This window comes from Polyodon spathula, chromosome 3 (genome assembly GCF_017654505.1).
Source record: "Polyodon spathula isolate WHYD16114869_AA chromosome 3, ASM1765450v1, whole genome shotgun sequence".
Lineage (NCBI taxonomy): Eukaryota > Metazoa > Chordata > Actinopteri > Acipenseriformes > Polyodontidae > Polyodon > Polyodon spathula.
Genome location: NC_054536.1, coordinates 50615214 through 50639510, shown reverse-complemented (window position 1 = coordinate 50639510; position 24297 = coordinate 50615214). Strand labels below are relative to the sequence as shown.

General features: G+C 45.7%; 1 protein-coding gene across 1 annotated transcript in view; it reads left to right on the top strand.

The window, feature by feature from the left end:
* Positions 1-24263, top strand: part of LOC121313154 (collectin-12-like) — a 95356-nt gene extending 71093 nt beyond the window's left edge. The window contains exons 6-10 of the mRNA XM_041245378.1: positions 3073-3549; positions 4012-4148; positions 16680-16789; positions 17090-17235; positions 23464-24263. Coding sequence (XP_041101312.1) covers positions 3073-3549; positions 4012-4148; positions 16680-16789; positions 17090-17235; positions 23464-23483 — 890 coding nt within the window. The 3' untranslated portion in view covers positions 23484-24263. The remainder of the gene's footprint in view (positions 1-3072; positions 3550-4011; positions 4149-16679; positions 16790-17089; positions 17236-23463) is intronic.
* Positions 24264-24297: the final 34 nt, after the last annotated feature.

Here is a 24297-nt window from a genome sequence, read left to right as displayed (position 1 = left end):
CCTCCAGGGTACTGACCACACTCCACGGGTCCCTGAGCAGTTCTAGACTGCTCTGCAACCTTGGTTGGAAGCATCGGTCGTAACCACTTCCCTCCAGAAGATGGGGCCCAGGCGAACGCCCTGGCGGATGTTTGATGGAACTTTCCACCAGCGTGAACCTGCGGTGTTTGTCTCTCCGCGGATGTAACTTGAAGGCATTGAACCAGGCCTGTAGAGGTCTCTGGTGTAATAAGCCCAAGGGAAGGGCTTGTGAGGCGGCAGCCATCAGCCCCATCATGTGCTGGCACAGCTCCATGCTGATTGTTTCTCTCAACCTGAACAGGGAGAGACACCGTTCCAGTGAGGCAACTCTTTGTGTCAACAAGGTCGCTTCCATGGCACTGAGTCCAGATGCAGACCCACGAATTCAGTCTGTTGGCTTGGCACGAGGCGGCTCTTCTCTGAATTGACCTTCAGACCCAGCCTCTGAAGATGGTCTGTAACCATCACTGTGTGCTGTGCCAGCTGCTCCTTCGGCTGCGCGCAGACGAGCCAGTCATCCAGATAGTTCAGCAGTCGGACACCTTGAGCCCGCAAAGGAGCTAAAATGGCATCCATACATTTGGAAGAGGTTCGAGGAGCTAGTGACAGACCGAATGAGAGAACACAAAACTTGTACACCCTGCTCTGGAATGCGAAACGGAGATACTTCCTGTGACCCTGGCAGATGGGAACGTGAAAGTATGCATCTGTCAGGTCCACGGTGGCAAACCAGTCGCCGTTTCGGACTGACTGGATGATGTGTCTGTGTGTAAGCATCCTGAACGATAACCGGCGTAGGTATCTGTTCAGTGCTCGCAGATCTAAAATAGGGCGGAACCCGCCGTCCTTTTTGGGCACTAGGAAGTACTTGGAATAGAACCCCTTGTCGATCAGAGCAGGGTCTACTTGTTGAATGGCACGCTTCCTGAGCAGTGCCTGTATCTCCGCATTCAGAGCCAAGGACTGAACCGAGTCCTTCACTGCAGTTACGACCACCCCCCTGAAGGGGGGAGGCTTTAACCGGAACTGAAGGGTGTACCTGGTGGAAATGGTCTTGTGCACCCAGATGTCGTTGGCGCACTGTTGCCAGAACTGGAGCTGTGGAACAGTATAAGGGTGGGCTAATAGCTGCCTGGGTGTCTCAGGGCTTCTTTGGCTGTGCTCGCTCACGAGGGGCCTGGCCAGAGCCACGAAGACGTGACCTGCCACCTCCTCTAGGGCGCCATTCTACGCACCGCGGTTTTGAAAACCCAAGCTGGCCGCGTGCTGGTGGACCTACGGGGGGGGTGGGGGTCTTACTACCCCGTGGTTGCGCCTGCTGCTGTGGCGGTGTCTTACGCCAAGGCTGTTCCTGAGGCCACTTCCGCTGGAACTGCTTACTTGGCCACATCTTGGCCATTTGCTGCGACGCCTCCCGTACCTTAACGGAGCGTTGTGGCATCTCCTCCACTGCCGGACCGAATGTGTGTCCGGGTGTAATTGGAGCGTCCAGCAAGGGGGCCTTGTCAGGCTAGTGCGCTCTCGCCTGCGAGAGCCAGAGCTGTCTTCTGGCCACCACCATAGAAGCAATGCTCCTGCCCTGAGCCCGCACGTGGAGCTGGGCTAACTTCACCAGCAGCTGGCTGACCATGCCTAGCTTGCTCCTGAGGGCCGCAGAAGGGCACTCAGGTAGGTCTCGAATTAGTGCCGCCTGGTAAACTGTCAGTAGACTGGCTACATTAGACAGTCTGACTGCCTCCGTGGCCACAGAGTACCCTTTTTTGAGGTGTATCTCTGTGGTCCTGTACTGCTTATTAGGACACGCTGGGTCCTTTGTAAGCCCAGACAGTGTCGCCGTTTTAACTAGTGCGGCAAACGCAGCGTCCACCGGTGGAAAGGACGCTAGGCTGGCCTCACTGCCCCTCTGTAAAGTAAAGGCCGAAGCCTTGCGAGACGTCGCAGGAGCAGAGGCTGGAGTCCCCCAGGTAGACTGCACCTCCTTGACAAAGTCCGGGAATGCTGGAAGCATCCTGGACTGATGGGACTGGGCCGAAGCTCCGTCTGGGGCCAATCAATACCCAAGTGGCGGGTTGCCCTGTCCACCACAGACCACGTAGGGTCATCAGTGTCCATCAGCTCGGACTCAGCGTCCTGGTCTGAGTGGTGGGAGGCTACCTCAGCCTCTACACTGTCCCCTTCCAGGATGTCAGAAGCATCTCTGGAGACGGCATCGATATCCCAGTCCTTCTGCGGCTGCATTGGAAGGGAAACGGCCAATGGAGATTGTGGGGGGGCCACTGGTTGGCTGGTGACGGGCCCAGTTGGCTGTTCTGGGGCTCGAGGCACTGCAGTAGCCAGAGACATGAGAAGAGACTGCTATCCCATCATAACCTCCATGAATTGGGACATCTTGGAGGTTAACTCCACCACCTCAGACCTGTCTCTGTGCCGCCTGTCTCGACGAGGGGAACGAGAGCATCCTCTACGTCGAGGCGACCTGGAGTACGACCTAAACTCCCGACGAGGGCGTGCCCTAGAAGGGGAGGGAACCATGGTTTTGTTGCGTATTGATATGATAAAGGGGTTTCGCTAAATGAGACATTTCTTAGTGAAAAGTCTCATAAAAAGTCAGTGTTTTTTTTTAAAGCGTAAAAGTCAATTTCACACATTCTCTGCTTGAAATCGAAAAAAAACAGTAAATTCTTTCTAAAATAAACGTCGATATTAATCGTCGATTTGGCACAAAAATTAAAATCAAATAGTAGCAAACCTAGTTATAGTTGAAATATATCTCACTCTGTTCAGTGCTGAAATATGTTTCAGGCTAATGTGCCCCCCACCCCCCCGCCCCCCACACACTCTCACTGTCATTTTCCATAGACAAAGAAAATATAATCAGGTCCGTACTAAATCTGGTGGTTATCTCACTTTTGTTCTGTGTTTTTTTATTGCAATTGGTACTAAATTTAAACATTTGTTGCAATTGACCATTAGAGACAAGGTAGTCAACTGTAAAAAAAAAAATGCTTGGCAAAGTAATGAACACTAATTATTTTGATTTTTCTTTTCCAGGCCCTCCAGGTCCAAGGGGCCCTAGGGGTGAAAAGGGGCCTCAGGGTCCTGTTGGACAGACAGGATTAAAAGGAGACAGAGGGGATAAGGGAGAGCCAGGAGTACCCGGGAGCAGAGGAGATAAGGGGTCTTCTGGGCCATCAGGACCCCCAGGAAATATGGGTTCAACAGGCTCCAGAGGAAACCCTGGTTCTAAGGGCTCCAGGGGCTCATCTGGAAGATCAGGCTTGCCAGGGCAGAAGGGAGAACCAGGACTACCAGGAATCTCGGGGGATCCTGGATTGGCTGGCCCTCCGGGACCACAGGGGCCTCAGGGGGTGCGAGGAGAGATGGGAATACCAGGACCAGCTGGACCCAGAGGGCTTATAGGACCCCCTGGACCAACTGGGCCACCAGGCCCTCCAGCATTCTTAGAAAATCCAGGAAAACCAGAGGCTCTACACAGCGAAGCCCTTTCAGCATCAGCAAAACCCAATGGTAAGTCTTTTATTTATAGTATCAGTTTATACATATTATTCATGTTGGGCCCGGTGACTGTACTCTGGGTGCTATTATAAAAAGCAGAAGTTGTGACAGAAGGTAGATTTTAAGTTGTCACCATGAGTTGCTACCTTGTGCTAACAAATACAAACACTGAAAAAGACACTTGTCAAACCGCTGCTCTGCTAGACTAAGATTATATATCTAGACACAAAATGTCAGTGCTAAGGTGTATCAATTGATATTTATAAGTAAATCTAATACATTATACTGTAAATCCAGATATGTTTGACTGTGCAAAGTTTTTTTTATAGTTCTGGCCATAGCTACTTCAGTCCCTGCCCCTCACAGCAGGGGTATGGACAAGGGAAGGTGTTTGAGGAAAGTTGCAATGGAGAATATGATAAAATGAGGAGAAAATGTTGTTAATAAAATCTTTTCTGCTGGTATTTTCACCAGGTTGTCCTCCACAGTGGATCAGCTTTAGGAACAAGTGCTACTACTTCTCAACAGAAAGGGATATTTTTGATGAAGCCAAAAAACTTTGTGAAGAGAAGTCATCAACTATGGTTATTGTCAGTGACAAAGGGGAACAGGTAATTGATGAATAGTAGAATGAATATTTTTAAATGATCAGGAACTAACTGAAAGTAAATGCAAACTGAGCTTTGTGATGCCTACTATAGTACCAGACATGTTTTAAATTCAAATACCCATTGCAGTGGTGACTGGTGACCTCGGGGTGGGGCGGGGTGGGGCGGGGTGGGGCGGGGGCGGGCGGGGGGTAGGGGGGTGTCAGGTTTTTTTTTTTTTTTTTTTTTTTGCCTTACCCATAGCATTCTAAGGCCATCAGTAATCTCTTGTAAGGGGATTACATTTGTAGTAATATTGAATATTTTACAGAAATGGGGATTTTTTACATGATTTCTAACATGATTTTGAGCTTTAACATCACACATTCACATTAGAACAGCGAAAAACAGGTTCATAAATAACAGTTAGGGCAATATGAAATCCGTTTTATTATTTTCTGTGTTCAGTTTTTACCGTTTTTAAAAAATGTAATCAGGTTGATTTAATTGAACTTACACACATTGCAGGCGCATCGAACAACACAAAACCGTAAATCTACAGGCTTCTAGTTTTTACATTTGGTTTGAGTTTGTGTGCTTTGGAGTACACTAAAAGCCATTGTTTATTGAATTATATTGAAAAATCAAATCAATCTTTATTTTATATACTGTAGCGCCTTTCATAGTGGACCACCATCACAAAGCACTTTACAAGATGAAGTAGCAACAAGAAAATCCATAATATTTCAAATACAGAGAAATTTATAATACATGATACAGTTAAAAAAGAAAAAATGCATAACACATTAAATACAGTGGAAAGTGCAGAATACATGATGGTAACATAATATGTGAAATAGTAGAAGCAGCTAATAACAGATATCAGACTTGAAGAGCATGGAAAGCAAGAGAGAACAGGTGGGTCTTGAGGATTGATTTAAAGCGAGCGATGGTGGGAGCATCACGCACCAAAGCATGGAGAGAGTTCCAAAGAGTCAGAGCCATGAAGCTAAATGAGCCATGAAGCTAAAAAAAATTGTATTGTTAAATGTAAAAACTGATTGTATCAGGGAAAAAAAACAAAAACAAATTTTTTTTTATTAACATTTAGTTTTTATTTTTCCACTCCAACAAAACAAATTATTGTTTTTTTTTTATTTTTTGTTTCTCTGTATTAGTCAACAGTCATTACAGTAAAAAATAAATAAATAAATAAATGACTTACTTGCAACTTTAGAGTTAATTTTTAATTTTTATGCCTTTTAGCTGAGGATTTTCCAGTTGTAAATGTCATTTTTGACAACCTGAAAGGATGTTACTACATTAGTGAGGTAACTTTGCTTACAGTGAAAAAAAAAACACACTGCGTCTCGTCTTACCATAGCAACAACCAGCAACGTCATTTCTTTTTTTTAGCTAAGACTCCCTACCCTGTACTTAATTAAAGTTTCTCATTTTCCCTTCAAATATGTAATCTCAAACGTAATGCTCTACTGCAAATGAAGTGTCCTGTTCTTATTAGCAATTTCAATTTTTGGTTATGGCTTCCCTTCAGATTTTGTCTTGAACTTTTCAGTATAATCTAGCTGGCAAGTGGAGTCTTAATCAGCTGATCAAATATGTTTTCCTGCATTTCACATTGTACCCCTTCACAAGAAAAGCACCAAAATAAAACAATAACAACGTATAGTATGTTTCTTACCACTGATGAGATACAAAACAAAGCAATTTCAATCCTCACGCATACATTAACTGCTCATGATACAACTGCAATACAGCAGCGCTTTAGAAACCTGTGCTCAAATCACCCGATCTACTAGTGTTTCAGACAGACAAGAGTTAGTCGTTGCAGGCAAAGCCTCCTCTGGTAAAAAAAAAAACAAAAAAACTGGTCGCTCCTCCAATTAAAACCAATGCTCAGATCTCACTCGAGTCTCGAGTCACTATCATTCGAGTCCAAGTCACTATCATTCGAGTCCGAGTCACTATCATTCCAGTCGAGTCACTGTCATTCCAGTCTGAGTCACTGTCATTCCAGTCGAGTCACTATCATTCGAGTCCGAGTCACTGTCATTCCAGTCGAGTCAGTATCGTTCGAGTCCAAGTCACTATCATTCGAGTCCGAGTCACTGTCATTCCAGCCCGAGTCACTGTCATTCGAATCCGAGTCACAGTCATTCGAATCCGAGTCACTGTCATTCGAGTCCGAGTCCCTGTCATTCGAGTGTTGAGTCTGAGTCACGAGTCCTTGACTTTGAGTCTCAGGTCCAAGTTCTTGAAACAAACTCAAATCAATTTTCACTCAACTTTAGTGGCATTAGTAGGGGAACAGTTTACCTAATGAACGTTGTCTGATTTCCCCCAGGAAAAAGGCACAAATATTAAAAATACAAAAAATTATTTTCAATTTATTTTTTTCTAGCTAGATTATTCTATTTGCATGCCTTTTTCAACTTCTCTGTTACTATCTTCTTTTGGAATTGGAATACTGTTTGAATGTACCTGAAGTTTATAGATAAGCTTTATGTTCAAGTTTGTGGATCTTGTTTTTCACTTTGACAGAAGCCATGATCTGGGCTATAGAGCCGGTGTAGTGTTAGAAAGTGATACGTCGTCAGAATGTGGTATGCGTACTACAGCTTGACTCATGTAATGGCAGAAAGTGGTGCAATGTCATATTTTGGTACTTGTGCAATCAATTGCGATCTGATGGGTGTTTTCCTATTGTCTAAAGAGGTACATTTACTATTTTTTTTTTTTTTGGCAAACTTAAGCTGGCAACAGACAATTAATTTCTCTAAGAAGAAAAAAATAATTCATGAGAAGTCCACTGCAAAGTTGCACAAGTAAAAAAAAAAAAAAAAAAGTGCCAGACCCAGTGTATTGCATATGATACTATACTATTTTCTTAATGATGGAAAAATACATTAAAAACTGCATAAAAGACTGGAAAATATGATAAATTCAATTAAAGTAAATTACCAAAAACAGAACAACGTGCCATATTTTTGAATAGGCACTTCCCTGCTTTCTTAGCTGAAGTTGTTTAGGCACGAGCAAGCACAGTGCGCTGAGTACCACTTTTTAACACGTACCTGAAAATAACTCTACACAAGCAAAAAAACTACAATTCAGGCCTACTTTGACTTCAATTCGGGAAAAATCTGCTGTAAAATCTGATTTAGACATTGCCAGAACTATATATATATATATATATATATATATATACAGTAAATCTTAAACAGTAAATTTAGTATTATTTTTATTATTTGTTTTGCAAAACATTGTTTCACTTTATGTAATACAACGATGTATTTAATAAGTTGAGCTTCAGTTCATTTGATTTCAGATCATATATTTTTTTATCTTTTCTTTTTTATACAAAAACATTATGTTCATATATTTCCCACTGGCATCTGATGGCCAAAATGCAGGTGAGGGGGTGGGGAAACTTCAGTGTTGAAGTGAAACTTCTCTGTTGGTGAAACTTCTCTGTTGGTTTGCCTTGTAACCAGTGGCGGCTGGTGACTTTTTTCATTGATATGGCACTTGGAACAGAGTGAGCATGCGTACAAAAATGCGCATGCATGAGTGCGCATTTTTGTGCATTTGTTATGCCAGCAAATATGTTTAGATGGAGAGAGCCTTTTTCATTCAAAATTCACACTCATATTTCATTCAAAATATGAGGATATGAAACACATCTGTATCAGCAGTTATCCTTACAAATGTCAGCACACAACGATATTTATTGACAGATTCTGTTTATTTGGTGTGCTCGGTCTAATTCTCAGTCAGACTTTAGTGTAGACACTAAAGTGTAGCCTAGGGCTATAACGGCTTAAACAAATTGAAGAAATAACAGTCCACGGGGGATCGTTAGCACTGTAACTCCACTGCTGCTCGCTTCCAGTCCTCATCAGGCACAGATTATTTAAATTGGAGCTCAATCATTCTTTGTTTTTTAGTGTCAAATCTCTGAATACCATTATGGACTTCGCTTGAGTTTAACGAGGAGCTCTCTGTCAATAGAGATAAGGGAGAGGGCTGAGAGACGGGTAGGCCCCATAGCACTTCTCAGGTACGTTTTGATGCGCTTTAGACAGGAGAAGCTGTGCTCCACACTAGCTGTGCTTGCGGGGATGATGGCCACCAGGCTGAATAAGTGGTATGCCTCTCTTAAAACTTCACGCACCCCGATCTCATTCATAAGGCGCATGACGTCTCCCACTGAGCAGTCCTGGAACTGGGTATTGTGGAACATGACTGTGGCAGAGCAAAGCTCTGCCCTTTAAATTGGCAGGGATGGGGTTAACTTCCCCTACCTGCCTGGGTTTATTATGTTCAGGTGGCTGGGGTTCATTAGTTGATTAGGTTGATTAACGATCAATCAGCGCCCAGCCACCTGATATAAAAGGAGGCCTCTGCTTCTCATTTGGAGGAGGGAGCTGAGGAAGCAGGTTGGTGTTTGTTTTGTGGTTTTTGAATTTTCTAAATCCAGTGAAGGCATTGCCCAGCCTGGAAACTTTATTTTTGTGAGTTTTGTTTTTGCTTTATTTGTGTTTGAGTATCTGTTATTTTGCCCTTGTGCACTTTATTTTTGTTTATTTATAATAAAAATATATTTTTTTTTTTTGAACTGCAGTCTGTCTCTGGGCCTCTATCCACTCGCCAGCCTGCCACATTTGGTGTCAGAAGTGGGACAGCGCCACCTAGAGGCTCAGAGCAGTATTTTTTTTTTTTTTTTTTGAAAAAAAAAAAAAATGGGAAAGAAGAGCAGACAGTGGAAAAGGCAGGACAAGCAGCAGCTGAAGAAATGTAAGCTGCTGCAGCCACCGCTGGAGGACCCGGCCAGCCTCTTCCCCTGGTGTTCCTGGTGTGGGAAGGAGGACCATCGTTGGCGGTCCTGCCCAGACGTGCCACCGGCAAACTGGTGTGGCCGGTGTGAGGAGGACGGCCACAACTGGGCAGGATGCCCCTACAACCAGGCCCAGGAAGAGGTGCCGTGTTCACCCCGGGCATCAGGGGCCACCCCACTACCTCCAGCACCACCACCTTCACCACCGTCCCAGGAGATCTGGGACTGGTTGATGCACCCTGAGGCAGACCTCGTCCACGATCTCCCCATAGTTATCAACACGCTGTGGCGTCGAGATGGGGAGAGGTGGGAACAGTGGGAGGAACAACACCACCCGGCCTCCTTCCCAGAGGTTGCCCTCATGGTGGTTAATTACCTGGCGGTAGACATGGGAGATCCACCGGTCACTCCAATAAAGAGAGGTGAGCCGCCTTCCCGAGAGCCAGAGAGGGGTGAGCCGCCTTCCCGGGAGCCAGAGAGGGGCGAGGAGCTGCCGTCGCTCCCAGAGCCAGAGAGGGAGGAGGATCTGCCGTCGTCCCCAGAGCCAGAGAGGGGTGAGGAGCTGCCGTCGCTCCCAGAGCCAGAGAGGGAGGAGGATCTGCTGTCGCTCCCAGAGCCAGAGAGGGAGGAGGAGCCTCCGTCACTCCCAGAGCCAGAGAGGAGTGAGGAGCTGCCGTCGCTCCCAGAGCCAGAGAGGGAGGAGGATCTGCTGTCGCTCCCAGAGCCAGAGAGGGAGGAGGATCTGCCGTCGCTCCCAGAGCCAGAGAGGGAGGAGGAGCCTCCGTCGCTCCCAGAGCCAGAGAGGGGTGAGGAGCCTCCGTCGCTCCCAGAGCCAGAGAGGGAGGAGGAGCCGCCGTCGCTCCCAGAGCCAGAGAGGGGTGAGGAGCTGCCGTCGCTCCCAGAGCCAGAGAGGGGTGAGGAGCTGCCGTCGCTCCCAGAGCCAGAGAGGGGTGAGGAGCTGCCGTCGCTCCCAGAGCCAGAGAGGGGTGAGGAGCTGCCGTCGCTCCCAGAGCCAGAGAGGGAGGAGGATCTGCTGTCGCTCCCAGAGCCAGAGAGGGAGGAGGAGCTGCCGTCGCTCCCAGAGCCAGAGAGGGAGTGAGGAGCTGCCGTCGCTCCCAGAGCCAGAGAGGGAGGAGGATCTGCCGTCGCTCCCAGAGCCAGAGAGGGAGGAGGATCTGCTGTCGCTCCCAGAGCCAGAGAGGGAGGAGGATCTGCCGTCGCTCCCAGAGCCAGAGAGGGAGGAGGAGCCTCCGTCACTCCCAGAGCCAGAGAGGGGTGAGGAGCTGCCGTCGCTCCCAGAGCCAGAGAGGGAGGAGGATCTGCCGTCGTCCCCAGAGCCAGAGAGGGGTGAGGAGCCGCCGCCGCTCTCAGAGCCCGAGAGGGAGGAGCCGCCGACGCCGCCGCTCTCAGAGCCCGAGAGGGAGGAGCCGCCGCCGCCGCTCTCAGAGCCCGAGAGGGAGGAGCCGCCGCCGCTCTCAGAGCCCGAGAGGGAGGAGCCACCGTCGCCGCTCTCAGAGCCCGAGAGGGAGGAGCCACCGTCGCCGCTCTCAGAACCCGAGAGGGAGGAGCCACCGCCGCCGCTCTCAGAGCCCGAGAGGGAGGAGGAGCCGCCGCCGCTCTCAGAGCCCGAGAGGGAGGGCCGCCGCCTCCGCCACCAGAGGGAGCCGGGCCGCAGTCGCCGCCTCCGCCACCAGAGGGAGCCGGGCCGCAGTCGCCGCCTCCGCCACCAGAGGGAGCCGGGCCGCCGTCGCCGCCTCCGCCACCAGAGGGAGCCGGGCCGCAGTCGCCGCCTCCGCCACCAGAGGGAGCCGGCCGCCGCCGCCTCCGCCACCAGAGGGAGCCGGGCCGCCGCCTCCGCCACCAGAGGGAGCCGGGCCGCCGCCTCCGCCACCAGAGGGAGCCGGGCCGCCGTCGCCGCCTCCGCCACCAGAGGGAGCCGGGCCGCCGTCGCCGCCTCCGCCACCAGAGGGAGCCGGGCCGCCGTCGCCGCCTCCGCCACCAGAGGGAGCCGGGCCGCCGTCGCCGCCTCTCCCACCAGAGGGAGCCGGGCCGCCGTCGCCGCCTCCCCCACCAGAGGGAGCCGGGCCGCCGTCGCCGCCTCCGCCACCAGAGGGAGCCGGGCCGCCGTCGCCGTGCTACCTTGGAGATTCGGGGCCCCCTCAACCAAAGAAGGCTTGGGGGCTCCGACATCAACCCCGCCCACCACCACCCACCATAACAGCCCACCCAAGGGACATAATTGGACTCTTGGGGGGAGGGGGGTGGGGAGGGTGGGGGGGAAGGGGGGAGTTGGCCGATTGCGGCCAGTGTACGTTGTACATGGGGGGAGGTGTGTGGCAGAGCAAAGCTCTGCCCTTTAAATTGGCAGGGATGGGGTTAACTTCCCCTACCTGCCTGGGTTTATTATGTTCAGGTGGCTGGGGTTCATTAGTTGATTAGGTTGATTAACGATCAATCAGCGCCCAGCCACCTGATATAAAAGGAGGCCTCTGCTTCTCATTTGGAGAGAGGGAGCTGAGGAAGCAGGTTGGTGTTTGTTTTGTGGTTTTTTGAATTTTCTAAATCCAGTGAAGGCATTGCCCAGCCTGGAAACCTTTATTTTTGTGAGTTTTGTTTTTGCTTTATTTGTGTTTGAGTATCTGTTATTTTGCCCTTGTGCACTTTATTTTTGTTTATTTATAATAAAATAGTTATTTTTTTTTTGAACTGCAGTCTGTCTCTGGGCCTCTATCCACTCGCCAGCCTGCCACAATGACGTTCAGCTCATTCTGTAGGCAATGCAAGTCGAAGTACCGGCCATAGGACTTTGTGAAAGAGTGGAGCTGCTCCTCGGGGAAGCACTCACTGTACGACAGGTAACGCGAGGTGTCTGTGAGCTGCAGGAATTGCAGCTCCTTCAAGTTGGAGAGTCACATTTTCCAGGACTTCGTTGTATACCCTCTGGAAGCTGCTGGAGTCGGTGGTGGCCCTTGTTGTTGATGTAGGACTAGTGGAGCTGAGGGAAGCTGCTGCATGTGCTTATCTTGGAGAACTCTACTTCGTTGCACATATGGGACAGCCTAGTTGTGGTGAGTTTGACCTGCTCAGTGCAATACTTGGATTTCTTCTGGAAAACCTCGAACAGATGGTCAGTTGTGCCAAAGATGCTGCTGTAGGTCAGTGCCAAAAACAAAAACCGCTGGTTCTTCATCTTAGCCAGGTAACCCTCTGCCTTCCTCCTGGAGTCACTGTCCCATCCGTCACCCTCAGCAATCTCTTGGAACACATCACACAACTTCTCTCTCTCTTCCAGGATGACTCTCACCACCTGGCTGCGAGAAGACCACCTGGTGGTGCACAGAGTGGGAATCCTCCTTTTAAGGATTTCATCCATCAAGTGAGTGCGCTTGCTGGACCGGCTGAAAAATGCAGAGTGCCCCTCTAGAGTGGCAAAAAATGTGTGAGTCTCTTTGATGCACTACGCTCCCTGTTGCAGCACTAGATTGAGCCTGTGCACAAAGCAGTGCACAAACAGTCTGTGGTGTGTCCTTCTTGACCAGGGCCTGCAACCCTCTCAGCTCGCTAGCCATCAATGCTGCTCCATCATATGACTGGGAGACCAATTTGTCCTTGTACTGGTATCTTTCTAACTCCCTGTCTACCATTACCTTCAGTGAAGCTGCATCGAGCCCAGCGCTCACGTTTTTGAAACCTGTGAAGCGCTCTTGAACCCATCCTTGGCCAGCAACGTAGCACAGAACCATGGAGAGCTGACTGGGCTGCATTATGTCTGTTGCCTCATCCAGCTTGCACGCAAAGAAAGTTGACTTCATAATCTCTGAGTCAATGAATGAAGCCAGCTCCTCAGCCACACATTCAATCAGATCATTTTGAATTGTTTTTGAGAGCCCAGAGAAGACCGCAGCATTTTTTTGCTAGTGTGATTTTAATTCTGACTCTCGCTTAAAAAAATACCCAAATAGTTAATGGTATTTGCCCTTGTTCTCGCTTTTATCATGTCCACAGAAGGCCTGCTCCTGCTTTGAGAGCACCATTGTGATGTCTATCAACCTTTTAAGCACCTCCTTACTTTTCATTGTGCTCCGTGACAGCCAGTCGCCTCTGCTCGTCCAGGAGCCTGTCAATCCCCACAGACTCATTTTCCAGTCGTTTTAATGCCAGTTCATTTTGTACATGTTCACTGGATGAACTCTGGATGGTGGTGCTGTTTTGGGACAAGTTTTTCCAGTTGGAATATCTCTCACAAGACCACACAGTACGCTTGGTGCTCAGGAGCAGACAAGGCCAGCAATACAATTTATTGGTAACCACGCTGCCGACTAGCCACTTGTGGATTTCATACCACACTGCCCTAAATCTCCTACTCTTATTCCCGTCCTTCATCAGACCACGCAGCACAGGGGTAGGTCGTCCACTCCTAGTTATTTCACGTCTGTCCTCGTCAGATTGTCTTGAGAAGGGGATCGTTTTCAAGCTAGCTATCAGGTCAGTGTCACTTTGAATCGCCGCTATCATGACAGTTGTTTTTTTACTATCTTTTTGATACGTGTGTGCATGATTGTGTGATGCATGTGTGTTCGTCACTGTTTATTGTGTACATGAGCGTGTACGTGCAACTCACACACAATTTCTGTGCCAGATATAGACACGCTCACATAGTAGGCTACAGTACAAACGTGAGAAATATGGCAGTATCACGAATCACAATTATGTAGCTAGCTAGCTACTAGCTACATAATCGTGATTAACCCTGATTAACTCTGTTTAACTAGCTAAGCCAGCCAGTCACCTAACAAAATGAACTGAAGCCTGCACACATAATAGTGAATTTTTTTAAAAAATTATTTTATTAAATTTATTAGCTACTCAATGATACAAACAACAAAACACATGCACAAAACAGAACACTGCCTTACAACCTCTGCTCTGCTCGTTCTCAAGCTAGCCAGCTTCCTCGTAAGGCACCTCTCCGCCAGTGCCTTACCAAGCCAAGAGTTGTCATGGAAACCGTCCCATTGGAGCCCATTATAGTTGCTTGCGTGGGTAAGGCTGACCCCTCCTGGTGCCTTACTAGATACACTGCGCTTGCGTGAAATCTCAAGGGAATTGCAACGCTCTCAGCCTAGCCACTGATAGCCCCCAGTCCAGGGCAGTGAATAGCGCTAGTGGAGCTGTGGAGGTCAGACATTTTGAAAGACGATATTAATTCAGAGCAGTTTCATTGTATTTGTTTATGGAAAGAAAATAACTGGACAAATTAATGGTAAGGCCATGCCTACCTGCCTATAGTGACGAGCCACCATTTCTTGTAACATAGATTTGGGGGTTTAATAGTAAATACCAAGCAGTCATATAAATACTGCCAGCTGTAGCTTGAAACCTAAGTTTAACCTCGGTAGAATATCAGCTCTGGTTACGACACTGACTGTACAGTATATTTAACAGATTACCCCTAGCAAGAAGTAGTGGTCTTAAATAAAAAAAAAAGGAAAAAAGAAAAATTGCTGAACACAGCAAGATATTACTGAGCTTAAGTTAAAGCACTGCGACACACCAGGTAAAATAAAAGCAGATTAAAACTGTGTAAAAAACGAAGTTGAACAAATAAGACAAATAACATGAATTTAAAGTTGGACAAAGATAATTGCAAGACCGCAAAGCGCCGAAGTCGTGCTGCTTGTATTTATAGCCTTTGTTGTCTTGGCCCGTGCGTGCTGATCATCTGGTCACCTGATCACCATGTTCGTTAACCGGCTGCGCTCCATCCAGACATTTTTTTATGTATTTTTTTTTTTTTAATTTAAATTTAGTCGTTGTCAATTATTACTTTTGTTATTTTCTCCCAATTTGAAATGCCCAATTATTATTTAGGCACAGCTCACCGCTACCACCTCTGCGCTGACTCGGGAGCGGCGAAGATGAACACACGCTGTCCTCCGAAGCGTGTGCTGTCAGCCAACTGCTTCTTTACACACTGCGGATTCACTATGCAGCCACCCAGGAGCTACAGCGTCGGAGGACAACACAGCTCCTGGGCAGCTAACAGGCAAGCCCGCAGGCGCCCGGCCAGACTACAGGGGTCGCTGGTGTGCGGTGATCAGAGGACACCATGGCCGACCCTAAACCCACCCTGGCCGACCTAAGCCCTCGGATTTGGACGCTCGCATTTCTGAGCGAGCACAGCCTGGCTTCAGCCCATTAAACATATCAGATGAACAGCATTGTTGATGTGCCAGTGTCACGTGAGAGGGGAAATGAAAAGCACATCACCCAGACTAAGGGAAGTGCAATTCATTAATAAGAGACTCGGTGTTCAGCGAGTAAGTAAACGCTGTTAACCAGCCTCTGGTATTTCCCCTTTGTGTAGGATCATAATGGAACAAAAACATGAAGTTCACACTGACGGATTTCTAGGTTGATGCTGCACAGCGTATTGTTAAGTGTTTTTCCAACATCCTTAATAAATAATTTTTATTTTGGTAAATTAAGCGGTATTAAGTTACTCTGTTATTTTTAGTTTTGTTTGTTTTGGGTTTTTTTTTGCTATCAATCAGTCCTTCTGTCCTGTCAGTCTGATATATCTGCCTTTTAGATGGTAGGCAATTTTCGACTGAATTTGACAGATGAAGTCATTGACGTTGCAAACAGTAATGGTGTTGGCTGGGAACGAGTGGAGATTAGAAACAAAACAAGAATACTTAATCACACAGCTACTGATATGAATTAAGAAGCTCTAAAAGTATGCTTATAACATATAATTATTATTTGTCATTCATTTTTATTTTCAGTAAACTCAATTACATTATGCATTTTTCAAGAATGCAGTTTTAGAAATGTATTTCTACAGTGCTTAAAAAACTTAGAACACGGTTTAGTAAAGAGAAATAAGTACTTACTTGTTTACCATGCTGAAACCATGCAAGAATGTAATGCTAAAGAGGAAAAAAGCTGGGTTTGTGTGGGGGTGTGTTTACCAGTTGGATTTGAGCAGATAACAATGCTAGCCATTGATTGGATAATGCCAGGTTTCCTAGTAACTGTAATATTATTTGTATAATAGAAAATTAAAAAAAAAAAAGACTTGTCATTAATATCTCCGAGTCACAGAGTCCAAATGTTTGAGTCCGAGTCCGAGTCACACGAGGTTGAGTATAAGTCTAATATATGTATATATTTGGAGAGACTGGCATTTAATTTATGGTTGGCTAGCAGTACTGAATCTCTAGGCCAGGAGTGCCCAAAGTTGACTCTTCCACTCCTAGTCTTTGATCCAACCCTGTTTTAAAGTGTTAGTTGAACCAGCTAACCCTACACCAGACCCTGGTGTACAAGGGCGCTGGAACTAGGGGTGCTGGAGGTGCTGCCGCACCCCCTTGGCTTTGCATGGCTTCCATCATATTTAGGGGTTACAGTTTTGTTAAATGGCTTTCAGCACCCCCACTTTAAAAATTGTTCCAGTGTCTCTGCTGATGCAGTTAATTATATAATTGTATCTGTTAAACCTGGAGTGGAATGGCCGTCCAGGACTGTGATTGGACACCCCTGATCCAGGAAGATAGTGGCTGACTGACAGACAGACAGATATTGTACATCGTATTTCATATACTGTGGACTGAAACGAGAAAAAAAAAAAACATTATTATTATGATTGCATAATGCAATAAATGTATGTATTTGCTGGGTTTTTTTTCTTTCAGCAATGGTTAAAAAAACAAATTGCTGACAAGGGTCATTTCTGGTTGGGTCTGACAGACAAAGAGGAGGAGAATGTGTGGAAATGGGTGGATGGAACCTTTCCTGCATTCACGTGAGTGTTTCATAAATGTTACATTGTTTTTTCAGTGCAAAGACTGCAAACATGAAATATGTCCTTGAGATCAGAATCTAGGTCATGGTGACCTAGTTTACCTATGAACTCCTCAACATTCACTGCCTCCATTCCTTTAGAGGTCTTTGGGTGATCATTTTCAGGAAAGGCTATTGTCCAAAATGGCCCATCTTTTGAGAAATTATTGGATATTGGAATGTATGCAACTACAAGCCATACACTAAGTAAGATCTTTTGTCTTACTCATTGTGACTGAATTTGACTTCTTTGTTGTTTAAGGAACTGGAAAGAGGGTCAACCTGATAACTGGCAGCATGGCCATGGGCCTGGAGAGGATTGTGCTGGGATGATCCACGCAGGCCTCTGGAATGACTTCTACTGTGATGACATCAACAGGGTCGTCTGTGAAAAAGAAAATGACATAGGTAAACTGAAGTTACATTCCAGGAATACATTTTGTTTTGTTGTTGCATACTTTTAATTAAATCAAGACTTTAGTGATTTGAGACCCCGTTAACACATGTTATTTAAAAATATTCACAATTGAAATACAATAGAGGAACTAAATGCAGATAGTGGGTCTAATTTATAGCCTGCTGTTTACATATTAAAAGAGTAAGTATCCATACATTACTTACCTCCCCCTTGCCTTTATCTTAAAGCAATTAGTCAATAGTGCTGTTTACCCTGGCCTACCCCAGGCTCTGCTCTTTATTTCTAGTTGCTTCCCAAGGACATGATTATTGTGAAGTAGATCAGCCAAAGAGTCTTTATAGAAATACAAGCCAGCACCATGTAGTGATCATTGCTTGCCCAATATTTTCACTTTGAATTCGATGGGGCCATATCTATCTATCTATCTATCTATCTATCTATCTATCTATCTATCTATCTGTCTATCTATCTATGTGTGTGTGTGTGTGTGTGTATAAGGTTTTAATCTAGACAATTCTCTTTATTAATCACACCTGTTTGTTAGTGATATGAAATTGTAATGAAAGACAATTGCAGTAATACAAAGCATAACCGTAACATAATGTTGTTGTAGCTGGTCGATTGGTGAAATAATTGTAAACTTGTGGAGCACATAATTACTTATTATTATTCATTCGTGGCGACCTAGTCTTTTTGGGGGGAGGTGGCCACAGCCACTTCCTACCTGCGGCACTGGGATGCATGTAACTGTTCATATTTTTCGAGCCGGCCTCATGCAGGTAGCCATTGGGCACCCACGGACGAGGCCTCCGGCCAAATTTATCTGAGGCCAAATTTATCTGAGGAGCAGGAGCCCAAGAGGGAGGACTCCGAATGTCTGCAGCCCAAGAAAGAGAAGCCCCCAGGTCCACAGCCCAGGATGAGAACAGAGGAGGAAAAGTGCCTGCTGTTCCCACCTCTGCCAGCAGAGGGAGAATGCCTGCTGGTTCCACCACCACCAGCAGAGAGAGAATGCCTGCTGGTTTCACCACCACCCTAGTGAGAAGAGGAGTAGGAGCTGCCTTTGCCTCCATCCCTACCATGCGGGGAAGAAAACCAGGAGCTGCCGCCACAGAGCCAGCACTACCCCCTGAGCACTAGCTTCCCTGCACAGCATAGCACGGACACAAGCACCGCTTTCCCGGGATTAAAGGGAGAGCCGCACCAGTTCCATGCAAGTGAGGGAGTGCCGCACCAGTCTCCCGCAATAGAGAGAGAGCCGCACCAGTCCCCTGCAACAGGGGGAGACTGCACACTACTCCCACCTTCGTTGCCAGGAGACTACATGCTGCTCCCACCACCGCCTCCGCCACTGCCAGGAGCAGAACAGCAGGAGCTGCCTCTGCCTAAGCCACCTCCACCAGCAGAGGGTGAATTCCTGCTGGTTCTGCCTCTACGGCCATGGGAGGACTGCTTGCAGCTCCCACCTCCACCAGCAGAGGGTGAGTACCTGCTGGTTCCGTCTCCAACCCCCAAGGATGTCTGCCTCGGTCCACCCAAGGATGCCTGCTTCGCATCGCCTTGGGTTGCCTTCTGCTCCACATCGCCTGGGGAGCTACCAGTTACAGGGTATGAGTGAGAAGTGGAGGTCCCGCTGCCACCTCTATGGCCAGGGGCTTCCCTCCTGAGTTCGCCTCCCGAGGGTCCGCTGCCACCACTGCTGCCGTCGCCTCCCGACGGTCCGCTGCTGCTGTCGCCTCCCGAGGGTCCACTGCTGCTATCGTCGTCTCCCGAGGGTCCGCTGCTGCTACCGTCGCCTGGGGTTGCCGGCCCTGCTTCACCTGGGGTCGTTGGAATTGCTTCGCCTGGGGCTGCTGTCAGCCCTGTGTTTCCGCTGGAAATACTGTGGCCGAAGCCCAACAAGGGGGAGCTGCTGGCTATGAAGAAGAGGGGATTGGTTAGGAGACCACCTCCCCCTGCAGCACTTTCGCTACAGGGAATTTGGTGGCCGGAGCCCCACAAGGGGGAGCTGCCAGCTACAGAGAAGAGGGAGAAGGTCAGGAGACCACCCCCGCAGACAGCCAGGCGGTGGCCAGGATTGCCTTGGCCGGAGGAGTCGGCGTGTATACAGTTGGCCTAGCCACTACAGCTGTTGGGGTGGGAGGAGGACCTCCCACCGTGGCCGCCACCTTTGGCCCATTGCTGCCCCTGTTCCTGGGCCGGGACTATAAACCGGGACTTTGGGGGACTAAGGGGACAGGTGGTCTTTTAAGGCCATGTGTGCTGCGCACAAGGGGGGGTATGTGTGGCGGAGTGTCCCGCCCCTTTGTTTATTATTGTTTTGATTTATATATTAATGCGATGGCGAAAGCCGTCCAATATTATTATTTATTATTATTATGGATTGTTTGGCCGGACGAGCGAGACACTGTCCGCCAGGTTATTGTTTTTATTTTTGAAAACCTCGTGAGGATGCGTGACTGATCAGCTACTGATTATTTAACTGTCTGCTGTCTGCACTGGAGGAGAAGTGTAAGAGGAGAGACGTAAGTCTGTGTAAGAGGAATATAACAATTGCTAGTGTGCTATACACCAGCACAATATTTGTTTTGTTGCTGTTTATTATTTGTTTATTTGTTTGGCCAATATGCCTTTTGTTTTGTGTCTTTTGTTTGTTCAAATCTTTTGTTTGTTTATTTAATAAAATGCTGGACGCCGTAGCATCTCAGGTTCACCACCATCACGTGTTCTTGTTTCTGTGTTCTTCCGGGTCTGACGTCACCACTACCGTCATCCTGGTCACACTCCCAACTAATCACAATTATCAAAGATCCTTTTTACCTTTAAGTTTTCCTTTTATAAACAGGTCTGTTTGCAAGGCTCAGCCTTATCAAAACCACAGGCCTCATACAAAGGCCAACAGACAACTAACAAACATTTTGACCTGCTGAAATATCTGCCTGCTTAAATTACAGGCAGGTGTCCCTCGTTATATTAAAGCCAGGTGTAATTCATCCCAGCTCAATTTTCAAGCCCCAGAGTATTCTGGTGGATGTAGTCCTGCTACCCATTTTAACCCCATAACTACACTACATTTTCCTTTTTTTCCTCTCTCTACTCTATATAAAGTTGTAGTCAAAAGTGTACATACCCCAATGGAAATTCATAATTTATAGAATTTTTTTTTTTAAAACAAATAATTATAGAAAAAATATTTTGTAGCAGAAGTTTTGCTTTTGTGGATGAGAAAAAAAAGTTACAAGAAATCGATGTCTACAGTTATTTTTTTCAGCAATTTTTTTTTTTTTACAAAACTCCAAATGCTATTTTTTTTTTTTTATCTCATCCACAAAAGCAAAACATTTGCTACAAAAGATTTTTCCAATAATTATTTGTTTTCGAGAAATTTGTAGACATTATACAAAGGTAACCCCATGGGGTCATGTTGAAAACTGATGATATATATATAATATCACACTGAGTGTACAAAACATTAGGAACACCTGCTCTTTCCATGAAATAGTCTGACGAGGTGAATCCAGGTGAAAGCTATGATCTCTTATTGATGTAACCTGTTCACGTCAATCAGTGTAGATGAAGAGGAGACAGGTTAAAGAAGGTTTTTTAAGCCTTGACACAATTGAGACATGGATTGTGTATGTTCACAATATTCAGAGGGTACATGGGCAAGACAAAAGATTTAAGTGCCTTTGAACGGGGTATGGTAGTAGGTGCCAGGCTCGCCGGTTTGAGTGTGTCAAGAACTGCAACTCAGCTGGGTTTTTCACGCTCAGCAGTTTCCCATGTGTATCAAGGACATCCAGCCAACGGCAGGCCAGTGGTCGAAAACGGCTCATTGATGAAAGAAGGCAGACACGAATTGTGCAGAGCAACAGACGGGCTACAGTTAGTCAACTGACAGTTCAGTACAACATTGGTGCCGAAAAACCCATAAAAGAATGCACAACTCGTCGTACCTTGACATAAATGGGGTATAGCTGCCGACGACCTAACAAAGTTCCACTTCTTTCAGCAAAACACAAGAAATTGCGGTTGCAGTGGGCTAAGGAACGAAAACACTGGACACTGGAAGATTGGAAAAACATTGCCTGGTCTGATGAATCCCGGTTCCTGCTGTTTCACGCTGATGGAAGAACTAGGATATGGAGAAAACCACGAGTACATGCATCCATCATGCCGCGTGTCAACATTGCAGGCTGGTGGTGGTGGTTTGATGGTGTGGGGTGTGTTTTCATGGCACATATCACTTGATAAAAATGGAGCAATGTTTGAATGCCACAGGATATCTGAACATCATTGCCAATCAGCTGCATCCCTTAATGGCAGCAGTGTATCCATCTGCTAATGGATTTTTTTCAGCAGGATAATTCCCCATGTCACAAGGCTAGGATTGTCCAGGAATGGTTCTACGAACATGACAGTGAATTCAGCTTACTGCAGTGGCCTGCCCAGTCACCAGATCTCAATCCAATTGAGCACCTGTGGGATGAGATGGAACGAGCTATTCGGAGTAGAGATCCACTACCAGCCAACTTGACACAAGTGTGGGAAGCATTGGAGTCAACATGGGCCAGCATCCCTGTGGAACGCTTTCGACACCTTGTAGTCCATGCCCCAACAAATTGAGGCTGTTCTGAGGGCAGAAGGGGTGCAACTCAATATTAGGAAGGTGTTCCTAGTGTTTTGTACACTCAGTGTGTATGTGTGTGTATATGTATGTGTATGTGTATGTGTGTGTGTATGTATATATATATATATATATATAGATAGATAGATAGATAGATAGATAGATAGATAGATAGATAGATAGATATGGCCCCACGTAATTCAAAGTGAAAATATAGGGCACACAATGATCACTACATGGTGCTGGCTGTATTTCTATAAAGACTCTTTGGCTGGTCTACTGTGGATTTGGCTATATCGCTGTTCTGGAGTTGTCTCCCCATTTTTAGTCTAACTGCGCATGCCTTGGCAATATACATAGGCAATTTCACTTTCAAGTACTCTTCGTTTATGTTTATTTATGTACTTACGCTGTATCAGCTATATTTAAACAAAATGTATAAAGTCGTATTTACTATCCAACCTTGCCTCACTTATTTTCTTGACAGATTAATATATTAAATATGTACTGTAGACTCAGCCATAGTGGAAAATGAAATGTTCCTTAGGAAGACTGTTATTACCTCCAGGGTTTGGGCACTATATCCCTCTGTCTGTAACAATAGTCTTCCCTCAAGTCAATAATTTTCCACTATAGCCCTCCTCTCCAGTATATATGTTTATGTTTCACTTTGAATTGGGTGGAGCTCCTATTTACACATCTTCACACAGAGGCATGGGGTGAGACAGGGCTGCAGTCTGAGTCCAACACTATTCTACATCTACATCAATGAGTTGGCTAGAGTGCTGGAACAGTCTGCAGTCCCTGGTTTTACCCTCTCCACGACAGAAAATAAATTCCTCCAGTATTCAGGTGACCTGGTCCTGCTATCACCCATAGATCAGGGTCTTCAGCAGAGTGAGAAAAAGAAATAAGAAGAATGAATGAATCTGATTAAATTGACTTCATCAGTGTCATTCTGGTCTGCCAGACTAAGAAGTTTATGTATACACAATCTCAACAAAGAATATGGCACTTGTTATTATGCCTTGTTTATAACCAGCTAACTTAAAAAAATAAATAAATAAATAAAAATAATAATAATAATAATAATAATAATAATAATAATAATAATTAAAGTCCAGGAAACAAGGACATTCATTGATATTGATCGTGGTTATGTATAAAATCATACAATCCAGTTTAAGTTTGACTAATGAAATTGATCCCACAATGCATTCCCAATAAGATTTTTAAAAGTGTGTAGATCTGTTTGTTGGCTGCTGCCACCTGCTGGTGATATTATGTAAAAGCTACTGAGAAAAATTTAGAAAGCATCTTATCCAATTGTCATGTAACTTGGTATTAACATTTCTTTTCTTAAGTTATTGAGAATATCAGATTCTGGTGATATAGGGGGCGTTTGTCTGTATGTCACAGTTACAATTTTGAATGTCTGGATAATCTAATTTTGATAAAAACATTTTGTTGCTAATTCTTATTCTGTACCCTTTTGCACATACTTTTGGTATGTGCCATGATCACCTTTTTGCTCACATTCGTAGCTCTAATTTGGAATTTACAACATGTCTGTGTTGTTTTGCTTTTTCAGATACAATGCCAGGATCATAGCACACATGAAGAGGATGCATGGGATCTTGTCAGACAGATCTGAAAAGTTACACAAATGTCTGAAATATTTCAGGTATCTTGGGACCACATCTTAGTTGTGGAGTCTCAGAAGACGCTTTTTGACAATAAAAACAATACGTAGCCATCTTCCAGTCTGGAATCTCGGTTCCATGCAGTTAACTGCAATATGTATAATCTGTAAGCACGAAACTGATCAAGAATTAAGAGGATATATTTGTTAGTTATAAACAAGACCATATTAAATGCATATTTTTTTCTTTTTGTACTTTTTTTTACTAAAATGCCATGTGTTATGCAGATATACAATCCAGTGTAGTTCAGTATTTACTTATACCAGAACATATATTTTCTTATTACAATTGTGCATTACAATTAATGTGACTTTTCCAGTGCCAAATAACACGACAAAGCATTTTTTTTTTTGTTTAATGTCACTGTCTTTTCTACAAACTGTTTTTGTTCTTTGAGAATTGTGAATGAATTAGTAACCAATGGCAACAGGATTTGGTGTTATTCTTGGGGATAAATATAAATATAGCTGATACAGCATACGTAAGAATTGTCCGGGCTCTATTTAGCTATACTAGAAACAGAAATACAAGAAAGGTTAGGTCTCATTAATTTAAAATACAATTGCATTATGTGTTTCATCGTATTTTTTTTTTATATTATGTTTTAATTGTGAAATCATATATAATTTAATGAGATGGGTTAAATACTCATCTTCATATTTATATATATATATATATATATATATATATATATATATATATATATATATATATATATATAT